Raw genomic sequence first — 12,493 nt, 5'->3', positions numbered from 1 at the left:
AAATGCAATGGGAGAAAAACAAAAACAGGCACCAGTTGAGAAGACTAGGGAAGCAGTGTCATCAAGGGAGATCCAGATTTCAAGAAATTGAAAGGAATGTTCAGAGGCTGAAGAGATAAAAGGCATGGACTGTGTGTTCCAGAGGAACTATGGAAGGGTTTCATGAGTTGATGAGGGATAGGAAATGGAAACAAAATAGAGGGCATGAAGATACAGTTGGTAATTACTAGGTGATAAGCAAGGACTTGGGAGTCTGAGGCTTTTTGTGTTCTTGACAAATAGAGATAAAAGTATAATGGATTTTGTTCTGGTAGTCTCAAGACAGCTAGTGGTAGTGAGACTATGAGTGTTTGGAGGTGATTGTGGGGGCCAATAGAGACATGGAGGTCCTGTAGATGAGACTTCTTATTCCAGAAGGAGCTGAGCTTAACCTTGATTCCTATGAAAGAAGAGGTACTATGCTTCCATGATCTCCTAAGACAGGCATGACAGTATAGTACTGGGATGTTTCAAAGTGTTAACTTCAGGGGTGCCTGGGTGGCTCAGTCGGTTTTGCGTCTGCCTTTGGCTCTGGTCATGATCTGGGGGTCCTGGGATTGAGTCCCACGTCAGGCTCCCTGCTCAGTGGGGAACCTGCTTCTCCCTCTGCCCCTCCCCCTGCTTGTGCTCTCTCTCTCTCTCAAATAAATAAATAAAGTTAAAAAAAGTCAAAGTGGTAACATCATAGAAAATTTATCCATTAATTTAAAAAGATATCTATTGGTTTTGTGTCCTGGTTTTGGAGAACACTTACATCTATACTTTTATTCTTCACAGGTAAATATATTATTTCAAAGTAGGGATCCATCACATTTAATTTTTTTCATTTTCCTATAGATCATTATTACTCATGAGAATTTGTATAAAATACTTAGATGGCTGCAATGGGAAGAATATCTCCATAGATAAACATGGGTTTCCATAATTAAACAATAGGAAGTTAAATTACCAAAGCAATTAGGAATGAGACCTATCCAAACTTCTTCTGTTAATCAAAATTTCCTAACATTAAGTTTCAAATTGAAACTCAAATAGTCTTAACTTCTTCTCTAGGAATCAAATATATTGGAGGTGGTTCCTGTATTTCTGTCAAATCAAAAATATTTTTATAATATCCTGAATCCATAAATTAAATAGGAGTATCTTTTGAATTTTCAGCCCAAACCTTTCTGTATATTTTGAGCTTCAATAGAATTTCAGTAAATAGCATACAGAAACTGGCCAAGTTATATATAAGATATATTTCATTTATTCTTCTGTTCTGGTTGTCAGGAAGTGACAGCTCAAGAGGAAACATAGAATGGATGACCTCCATGGAACATTTGCCATTTGGCCTTCTCATTTCAATTTTCCAGCATCTTATAATATGATCACAAACACTTGTCTGAGGATCCTGTATTAATCATTTACAGATTATAGGAATATTATCTCTTCAGGAACCATCTTGTCATATAAATCTGTTGTAAGAACAAAACAATAAAGAGGAGATTTAAAACTCAAAATGATAATCCTACATTAATGACCTCCCCTCCCAAACGCTTTGGTATATTAAGCCAGCTCTGTTACAACACATAGAGGAGAATAGAGGACCGTGAAAGCCATTTGACCAACCTTTACCTATCTCCAGGAAAGCTCCAAAGTGAATTCCCAGAGACAGACTAAGCAAGTAGTTTTGCCTACTTGCCTGAAGACAAGCTGAAAGTGGAAAGACAGGCTCACACAAACCTTAAAGTAGTGGACCTTTTCCTGCTACTTTTTATTCAGAAGGCCAGAAGACAGAGGTTTGAACTGAACTTAGTGATGGGTACTGTGGTAGCCAGCCTACAAGATGGCCCCTAATGATTTTCACTTACTGATATTCTTTCCTTCATGTGGTCCCCTCTCACACTGGAATAGGGCTGCCCTGTGTAACCATTAGGATATCACAGAAATAAAAAAGTACCATTTCTGAGGCTATGTTGGGGGGGGGGAAAGGCATTGCTTTTGCGTTGCTCTTTTGGATCATTCACTCTGGGGACAAGACAGCTATTGTGTCATAAGGACAATCAAGCAGCCCTAAGCCCTATGGAGAAGTCCATGTGGTGAAGAACTGAAGCCTCCTGCCAACAGCCATGTGAGTGGGCCATCTTGGATGCAGAACCTTTAGCCCAAATAAAGCCTTCAGATGTATGCAGCCCTAGTCAATATCTTGATTACAACTTCATTTTAGACCCTAAGCCAGAACAACCTAGCTAAGCCACTCCCAAATTCCTAACCCACAAAAAATGTGTGAGATAATAAAATGTGTGTTGTTTTGAGCCATAAATTGGGGGGCGGTGTAATTGGTTTTGGTTATAAAACAATAGATAACTATAAGCAATAGATAACTGATAAGTGACAAAAAACAGAATTCAAACCCAAGTTTGACTCCAAAGGTTGAGCTCCCAAAAGGTTGAAAGTTTTCCAATGAAATTTTTAGTTTTCCTTAGTTTACCTATTAAAGTAAGTAATTCTTTGAACTAAATCAATTTGCATCCTATGTAAAGAGAGGAGCATCAATTCCTTTAATTGCTTGGTCAGTGATGTACTGTACTTATAATGTTGGACTAGTTAGATCTTGGGTACAATCAGTTAGAAGTCAATAAATAACCATGTCTATTTTCCGGGAATTCATTGAAAGTATTTCTAAAGAAGTCTGATTCATGTTTCAGGAGTTTTTCTGTTAAGATTCCTATTGAACCTTCTATCTTATGAGATATTAATGTGTACGATTCCACTTAATTTGTTCCTTCCTGTCCCTCCTCTGAAAACATTTTAGTACACAATTTTAATTTTCTCAAGAGGAAAAATTAGTGAGTTGTTTCTAAATTACCCTTCACTGGAGTTGCAAGTGATTTTAAGAAACACTTTGACATTCTACCCAGAAGTCGTATCTAAATTTCACATAAGTTATAATTTTTTTCCTTCCTCAAATGTCATTTCAACCTTGGGGAAATAATCTTTTACCTTGAAAGATCTAAACATTTCAGACTAAAGAAATAAATATTTATATGCCTTGGTCCAGGTGATATGAGTCATCCTGCAACTGAAGAACATCTCAACTATCAGATCTGCAAGTTATTATAATAAAAATGGGTCTTTCTTTGTCCAATAGAATGCTCATTTACTTTGAGGTAGAGCACTTATAACTACCTCTTTAAGAAATGCTCTATTTCTCTCACTTGAAACGTCTGTAATTATAAATCTGAATTTTCAAAATATAAATTAGGAGGTAATTCTTTGTTTAATGAAAATATTAGCCATAAGATATATTTGGATAGTAGGACCTCTAAAACTCTATTTACTAGTATGCACCTTCAGACAATGAAAGTTACAAGCAAGTAACCAACATGTTTCCAGTCAGACAGACCTTCAATTACACACAGTTGCCCTCAGGTCCTCATTAAATTTCTCTGTATCTGTTTCATTATCTGTAAAATGGTGGTAATCCTGCCTCTCAAAATTGTTATGAGGAGAGGGCCTAGGCTTGCACATAGCTGGAACTTAATAAATATTAGTTCTCATTTCCCCATATTTCCCTACACTCTTCACATGAACTGTTCTTCAAGATAGCAGTATTTTTCTTCTCGTTTTCTCTTTCAGGTTAAAATCAAACTGCCAAATACGAATCCTTCTGAAATTAAAATTGACATCCAAGAAATGGTCCTTGACCTTCGTACTCCTAATAAGTGAGTAAAACTTAGAAGTAGAGTAATGTATTATAATATTAACAAAACTTTAGTCAATATTCTTAGAGTGTGCCTAGTTATTTTGCATCACCCCTAAAGTCTGAAGAAAAGTGAAAAAGTCATTCAGATGTTTGATCTGCATAATATAAATATAAATATATTTGGAAACACCTGATTTTTTTCTGCTTTGCACCCATACATTTGGAGTAGTTTGATACCACCAAACACAGTCCTTGACATTCCGATACACTTTGCTTATCTGCGAGGAAAAACAACTAGAGGTGAAAATCTCTTAAGTTTTAAGTCTTTCATGTGGTTTTTTTGTACAGTGATGGCATAAAAGAAGCAGTATCTTTAAACTTTTTGGTTATTGTGGGGCTCTAAGGTTAAATTTGATTATATTCATCTAAAAATTAACAGAAAATTCTTGTCATCAATCACTTAAAACAAAAATTCTGACAATTTATCACTAACTCTTCAACCCATTGAAAAAGAATACAGGTAGTAGTGGAATAACTCAATTAAACATTTTGATATTTTCAAAATAGTCTTCTTATTACACAGGTTCAAATTATCTTCCCCAAACTCAACACATAAAGAGTCTGATGTAAATGTTTATCCTGAAACCTGGACCAATCGATTAGTCCTGTCTCCCAACGCCAACTCCGTAAAGAGAGAATCCACGGAACCTTGTGCGTGCTAGATAAAATATCTAAATATCTCACTGCTTTGTTCACTTTCCATCTGAATGTATAGCAGCGAGCATACTTCAGTTGACAGCAGTGGTTCATTCTCTGTAACTCACGACCATTTCAAACTGGGTGTGGCGAGCAGTCAACTTCTGGCACCTTTTCTTTCTTCCATTACCAGTATCAATACTTCTCCCCTGTTGATCTTAGAACGTCACAAAAATAAAAAGTAGATCCTTCATACAAAAGACTCCTATGTGTAAACAACCCAGTGTATATACATAGCTTAATCTTGATTTCTACAGTAGATGCGTTTAACCCAAACTGGTCTACAGATGAATACATGTCAAATATTTTCTCATCACTTATATCATTTCAAAACTATATTCTCACAAGAAATTGTCTCATGTTATAAAAATTACATCCACTATTCCTACCATTCACTTTAAGGAGTATTTTACTTTTTAAATTCATATTATATATACTTTGACTCTTCCACACAGCCTCTGCAAGGAAAGTTGCTTACGTGAACAGTTAATCTTCCATGATATTTGTGTGCTTGTTAAAAGCACATACATATCTACACACCATGGAGTTAATTTCCGTTCCCCTAGCAGTTCTCCATCAATCTTTAGGCAGCTGCTCTGGCTACGCTGTCATTCCAGATATCTATCAGAGCTCACTAAATGAAAGACTCACACAGAGATACCTGTCCACACAGAATGTGGGCTACACTAGAATTTTTGGATCATACTGTTCTTATATATTAAATGCTCTGCGCCTGGAGGTGCTGTCTCTTAAGAAAAAAAAATCACGAATTATGGTAGAAGACTAAAGACAGGCTTTTATCATTTTTACCATTTTTCCTAAACACTGGAGCATTCTTTGGAGCCATGCTATTATCTGAAATTGTGTTATTGGAAATGTGTCTTGTTTTTGAGTTTATTGATATTCACATTAACTTTCTTTAGTTTCTAATTTTGACATCTTCTACACTGTTTACTTCCCCAAGAAAGGTTAAGCGAAAATATCCTGTTCGTGTATGTATAAGGCAAAATAAGTGAATCTATTTTAACTGAACGGACTAGTAATATCAGTCAAATGATAGTCAATCGCATTAGGATTATCAATAAAATCCAGATTTTTGGAATTATACAACCTAAAGAAATAAAGCAATTTCTTAAATTCTTCATTTTTAAAAAAACTGGTTGTTTTGGCATGTTGATTCCCAACATGGAGTAGATAGAAAAGAGGAAAGATAGGGGAAATTGGATAATTTCCCAAGGACTTTTATCTTCAGATGAGGTTTCATTATTTTTTGAAGTGAATCCTAAGAATGTCATAAATGAATTCCTTGAATGGGATAATAGGAACAAATTATAAATACAAGTATGAGTTAATTTTTGGTTGAATGTTATTTAGATTATTCTCACCGTTGCTGTGCTCCTTTAATTCAGATTGATTGAGAATTGACTGATGTTCAAACTAAAAAAAAATGTTTTCAAAATGAAATGGTGAAGTTCAGCTCAGTAGCTATTTTTGCACTTTCTTTGAAAATAGTTATGGCTCCAATAGAAAACCGTTATGATGAGCACTGGGTGTTATACACAACTAATGAATCATTGAACACTACATCAAAAACTAATGATGTACTACACAGTGGCTAACTGAACATAATAAAAAAAAGAAAACCTTTAGAAAGTCATGTTTATTTTTAACCCAGATATTTAGATAAAATAATTTATTAACTACATAAAATAAAAACTGCATTGTGTGAATATGCACAGAACAAGGTTGTCCTATATTTAAATCTCTTGCAAGGAACATCACCTTGACTTTGCTAATATAAATGTAAGTATGTAAGTCTCTAAATTAGAGTTCACTTTATAGTTTTTTTGTCTTACTTTCATATATTATAGTTCACTTTTAAATAATTGCTAATGAAAATTAACACTGGATAAACATTTGATCAGTGCCCAAACTGTACCTTCTTAAAAGCAAGTATACTATCAATGTAAAGGCCGAGGGATTGGGTTTAAATATTTATTCATACGTGATCATACTAATCTATAGTAGGTATTCAAATATTATTTTGTAGTGACCTATTTGCTTTTCATTCATTTATTTATTCATTCAACAAACATTTATAAAGTCTTCTGCTAGACAGTGGGGGGACATGAAGATAAGATATAGTCCCGTCCTTCAATGAATTGTACATGGATAAGTATTTGTAGAATTTTATTTTATTTAAATATAAATCTTAATTCAGATATCAGGCAGTAAAGCAGACTGGACAAAAATACTTCCCTTCGCCTAAGAGCCTAAATAAGTTGCACAATTTCTGTTCAAAATTTTAGCATGTGAAGCCATACTACTAAGCACTAGACAGAAATGCAGGGATAGATGGATCATTCCTATGGCCACTACCTGTCTCTTCTGAATTTATTTCTCTCTGGACAGAGAGGTGCAGATTATCATTGGAAATCCTTCTTCAGTTGATTTATAGTTGTCTTTTAGTTCAATGAAGCTACCACCACTGAGCTTTGCTTTATTTTTAAAGCGAATATATTATCATTTGCAGAATAAGGGATAAAGCAAATCTAAGTCCAGCTCAACCTATATTATAAACAATTTTAAAAAGATGGATTCTAAGCATTTTTTGTACCCGCTTTCTTGAAATGCCAAATATTACAGGCTATATTAAAATACATCACGATATCATTACTTCTGGTGGCGAGAGCTGTTTTTCCTACCCCAAATATCTGGAATGGAACAAGAGTCACAGAAAATTTCTCCTTTTGGTTCCAGAGATGTGTGATAAATACTTTTAATGAGCCCAGTTTCCTGAACTTAGGTCTTTGCAAATGAGTAAAGAGGCGATTGGTTTTCAAGAGTTTGTTTTCAAATACTATTTTTACAGGTGTTCAATAAGTAGCCCTAAAAAATACCAGATTCCTTTACTGGTTTGGATCCTATATCTTCTTAAAGAGCTTTTTGGTCCACTTTTTATAGAGATACTCAAACCTTCTCTATGGAGAATATGAGGTAACAAGAGTATCGTGCATTTAATTTTCTTCAGATAGCAGCATGTGCCGACCCAAAGCATAATTCCGATTCATACCACTATGACAGAATTACGGATGTCTCATCCCAGCAATGTGTCTAAAGCATACAGCTCTCCAGTAACCGAGCCACAACTGCAAAATAAACCCAGCAATTTCTCACAGGGCTTTTTGTCAATGTATAGTAGAAAGAACCAGAAGCAAGCACAGAGAAGCACTTTCATTGATCTGGTATTAAAATCATTCCAGGCCTGAATTTCAATAACTATACCTGTAGTAGAGACTCAGCCTGAGGTCGTGCTAGCAGAATTATTATAGAACCATTCCAACATTCAGATTTGTATCAGTCAGTCACATTCCCTCTACAGGTGAGCATGGCTGGCAACAGATCTATCCAACCAACTTGAAGTTGCAATGGCTCTATTCCTCTGCCTATAAACCAAGCCTGAGACTATGTGTCTATAATGCAAAATGGGGTCGATTTTGAAAAAAAAAGAGTGGGGGATCAAAACCCCCACTTGGATTTTTAAGGCCAAAAAACTGGTATATTATTTGTGTTATTTAGGCATATTTTTGATCCAATACTTAAACTGTCTATATTTGGTTTCTAATCTTCTGATGCTATGTATTGCTTTCCGTTACCTTATTAAAAGTGATATCTTTTTTTTATTTAAAGTCAATTAGCCAAAATATAGTACATCATTAGTTTTGATATAATATTCAATGATTCATTAGTTGTGATATTTTCTTGATATCACTTTAGGAAGCTGATTCTAGGTTTTTATCTTGTTTTGTTTTGATTTTTAGGAAGCTGTTGATAACCCTTCCCCATCCTGTGGAATGCAACAGTGCCAAAGCTTTCTATGTCCTGGAGACCGAGACTCTTGAAGTCACCATAACTTTGAAAAGAGAGTTTGATTTCATCAATTTCTTCTAAAACTTCATGAATAAGGAGGAAAAGGGGTACATTGGATTGATTAAAAATGAAAGAAAACTTTGGAAAAAATTGGTTAATGTTTTCTATCTTCTTCATTACTCTGACATATTTCAGAAAGGGTCTAAATTCAATTCTAGTGACATCCTGATCATTGACAGTCATTTCTATTACTCTGGTGGGAAATATTGTTTTCTCATATTCAAAAGCTATTCCATTTTTAAAGCAATAGCTGGATAGAACTGACGGGTTATCCAGTTAGATTACTGCATGGTCAATTAAAACTGAAGTATGACCATGAAATTGTTGGTCCACTTATTTCAGGAGTCTGAAGAACTTAAGCCAATTAAGTATACTATGATACAATCAGTCGCATTGCAGTTGGTCATTATTATCACCAGACAAGTTTATTTGGTTGCCTTTTCATTGATTTGATCAAATGATTTACAGTGTTCTCTGGTTCGGCTCTCACAATTCTGGAAGATACAAATAACAAAGGATTATAAATAGTTTGGTGCACCATACTAACAACATGTTTTACTTGAAAAAGAAATATTCCCGAGCACACAGCATTATTTAGCTTCCCCAGTCCTGCTCTCGATGTTTGGATCTAGTTAGGTTAAAAATAGTCTTCCTTTTGTGCACCAATAATTACTAACAATGCCTTTCGGGGTACTGTGTGTATATTTAGTATTGAAATCCTTGACATTTAAAAGGAATATAAAGAAAAGCGTAGTGCACTTACAAAACCTATTCTTTCTCATTTCCTATTTTTATTTGTAATTGGCCATACCTATTTTTATGAATTATGTCAATGTCCCCTGCCTCTTCTGGACTGTATTGCCTGTTTATTTCAGAATTATTTATGAATAAATCACATTTTAAAACTCATGTAACTAGGCCTCACACTTTACTGTAGAGCTGGAAGGTAAATGGGAGTGAAATTTTGAGAAGAGATGAAAAATTGAAAGATGTTTATCACTTCTATATGAACTATTAGGGGACTAAATACTCAAGCAGATGTTTTCTAGACTTACTTTTGTAGATAACTACCAAGCATCTAGTTTGTGACTAGATCTAATAGAAGGAAAAGACTGAGATTTGGTCCAAACCAGTTGTTTTAAAACCTTGAACTCTTGTAGAGAATTTGCCATTGAAATTAGCACCATGACTTTCCTCTGTGGGGGCAAGAGTTGAGGGTGGGATTGACTAAAAGGAGTTAGTGCCTGTGAATTTAAGTCCACGATGTTGCAGGAACAAACGAGTGTCCTACTTTGCTTCCTCAGCATCTTTTTTAAAGGCTGTATTTTAAGAATTTAAGATTACACACTAAAGTGTAAACTCGGGAGCAAACCTAAGCAGTAACCAATTTTTTCTTCTCGAGAGCAACAGTGAGTCAGTGGAAAATGTATCTCCTTTTCCTACGTACTGGCCCTAATTACAAAGACCATTATTATTCAAGCTGACTGTGTACAAGTTGTCCCTGGAAGAGAAGATAGAGCATATCCAGGCCAACTTGAATTGGGCTTTGGTTATGTGGTACTGTATCAATTATATAATGAAACAGAGCTGCAAGACAATGAAATGTGATTCAGTCATTTATACCCATCTGCACATGATCATTCTTCGCTGTCCTTGGCCTTAGAAGTAACAACTTTGTTGTCGTTGTTGTTTTGTTTTAAAGCTAATTCATAGGACTTTCTTCCTTTAAAGGGGAATAGACCAGCAAAGTAGATGGAAAAAGAGAATACAAAAGGAAATTTATGTTGTCAGCATTTTTCAACAAATCTTAGCCATAACCAGGAGAACTGGAAGTTAAAACCACAATTGTGGCTATCATTAGCCTTCTCCTTTATGAACTTCTTGACTTCATTTTTTGGTTCCATAATCTCCAGGAGCACTCATGAGGATGCAATCGTACATTCATTCCCTTGTTTATGCATCCTTTCAACTAATATCCACTGAGCACTTACCACATGCCTGGCGCTATATTAGGTGCTGGGGATACAGCAATGAGCAAACCATCTGTGGGCCCCATCCTTACGGAGCAAACGGTTTATCAAGGGACACAAACAATAACCAAGTAAACACATAAACACGTATTTTCAAATTTCTTTTTACTGCTATGAGGGAAAAGAATGGGTGCTTTGAAAATATCGATCAGAGAAACCAAACGGTGTGGGGAGTGAGAGAAGAAACCGTTTCCCTAAGGATTTAACACTTCAGCTGAGACATGAAGGATACTTAGGACTTGGACAAGTGAAGAGAGTGTTGGAGGAAGGAGAACAGCAGGGCTTCCAGGTTCAAGGGGTAGCAAATGGAAAGACCAGAGAGTTCAAGGAAATGAAAGACCGTGTTGTTGGATTAGAGAGAACCTGGGGTGTATGCCCACAGGTAAGGTCGGAAATGTAGGCTGGAGCAATGTCATGCAAAACCTTGCAGGCCGAGGTTAGGAAATTGGATTTTATCCTTAATGCTTTGGAAAAGAGACTCGATTAGGCCAGCATGGAGAAGGGGAGACCAGTTATGAGGCTATGGCCAAAATCAGGCAAGTAATTATTCTACATGTGACCCTAAGTATGATTCATTGTTGATTTTTTTCTAATTAGAAAAATATATATATACATACATATATATATATATATGCTTACATGCTCCAAGCAGGAAAATTTAACAACACAGAAAAGCTCTTTGAAAATAAAGAGAAGCTAAAAAAATAAATAAAGCAAAGCTAAAAATCACCTGTAAGCCAACAAACCATAAATAACCACTCTTAACCATTTTTAGTGCCTCTTTCTGACCTTTTTCTCAATGCATAACATAGATATTCTTTTTCTCCAGATGGGATAATATTGCACAAACTGTTTTTATAACCTACTTTCTTTTAATTTCGAAGTAAATTCTTTTTTCATTTTTCTTACTTGGAATTCTAATTTTATTGCAATGTGATAAAAGATCTATGTGTATTTTAAAAGAATGAGTTTTTTGTAATTATTTGGTATAGAATTCCATATACATCAACTGAAATGTTTTGTTTTTTTCTTAAATTGGGCTGTTCAAGTCTTCTACATTCTTGTTAATTTTTGGTCTGCTTTCTCAATCAACATGGAGAGGTGTATAAAATGTACCTTCAATGTTAGATTTGTTGGTATCTCCTTGTAATTCCCTCAGGTTTTCTCTTGCATATTTTGAGGCAATGTATTTAGGTGCAGACAGATTTAGAACTGTTATATCTTCCTGGTGAATTCTTTTTTTTATAAATATACTATGACACTCTTTAACCTTAATAGTATTTGTCACTTTCTATGTTTTATATGCTTCATATGTTTTGTATGTTTAACTTTAACATAGCTACATCAATTTGGTAAGTATTTGTCTGGCCTATCTTTTTCCATCATTTCTTATGCCCTTATGTTTTAGGTGACTTTTATGAAAAGAATTTAACTAAATTTTGGATTTCAAAAAAAATTCAAAGATTTTATTTATTTGAGAGAAAGCACAAGTGCCGGGGGGGGAGCAGAGGGAGAGGGAGAAGCAGACTTAATCAACTGAGACACCCAGGCGCCCCTAAATTTCGGATTTTTAAATGCAAGCAAGATTTTGTCTTTAAACTCACAAGTTTCAGTTTTAGTCCAGCCACATTTATTGTGATTAATGATACATTTGGATTTATTTATTTATATCACCTCATAGGATTTCTTTCCTATTCTGCTTTTTTCTACACTTTTTCCCCCTCCCTTCATGCCTTTTTTTCCATTAGTCAATTTTTTAAAATGCTTTTTTTTTTCCTCCTAGTTGTTTGGAAGTTATACATTTTGGTTTTTTCTTTTCCTTTTACTTAAAATGTCCAAAGTTTCTCAATAGTTCTGCCCTCCCTTAAAACAATTCAAGGACTTGACAATTTTAACCAAATCGTCCCTCTCCAACTTTGTTCTTATAGCCCCAAATTATTCATCATCATCATTATTGTTTGTTACAGCCAACGCCTATTTAGATCTACCTATATGTTCACCGATATTTTTGCTCACAATTCCGTTTCCCACATTAGTGCTTCCTTTCAGA

At 35.0% G+C, this 12,493-nt stretch overlaps 1 protein-coding gene across 2 annotated transcripts in view; it reads left to right on the top strand.

Moving 5' to 3' along the window:
- Nucleotides 1–8,807, top strand: part of DNAAF6 (dynein axonemal assembly factor 6) — a 36,069-nt gene extending 27,262 nt beyond the window's left edge. For both annotated transcript variants that reach the window (XM_040644590.1, XM_040644601.1), the window contains exons 6-7: nt 3,661–3,746; nt 8,305–8,807. In XM_040644590.1, the coding sequence (XP_040500524.1) occupies nt 3,661–3,746; nt 8,305–8,434 (216 nt within the window). In that variant the 3' untranslated portion in view covers nt 8,435–8,807. The remainder of the gene's footprint in view (nt 1–3,660; nt 3,747–8,304) is intronic.
- The last annotated feature ends 3,686 nt before the right edge of the window (nt 8,808–12,493 follow it).

The sequence above is a fragment of the Ursus maritimus genome (assembly GCF_017311325.1).
Source record: "Ursus maritimus isolate PB19 chromosome X unlocalized genomic scaffold, ASM1731132v1 scaffold_X1, whole genome shotgun sequence".
Lineage (NCBI taxonomy): Eukaryota > Metazoa > Chordata > Mammalia > Carnivora > Ursidae > Ursus > Ursus maritimus.
This window is presented reverse-complemented; position numbering and strand designations above follow the sequence as displayed.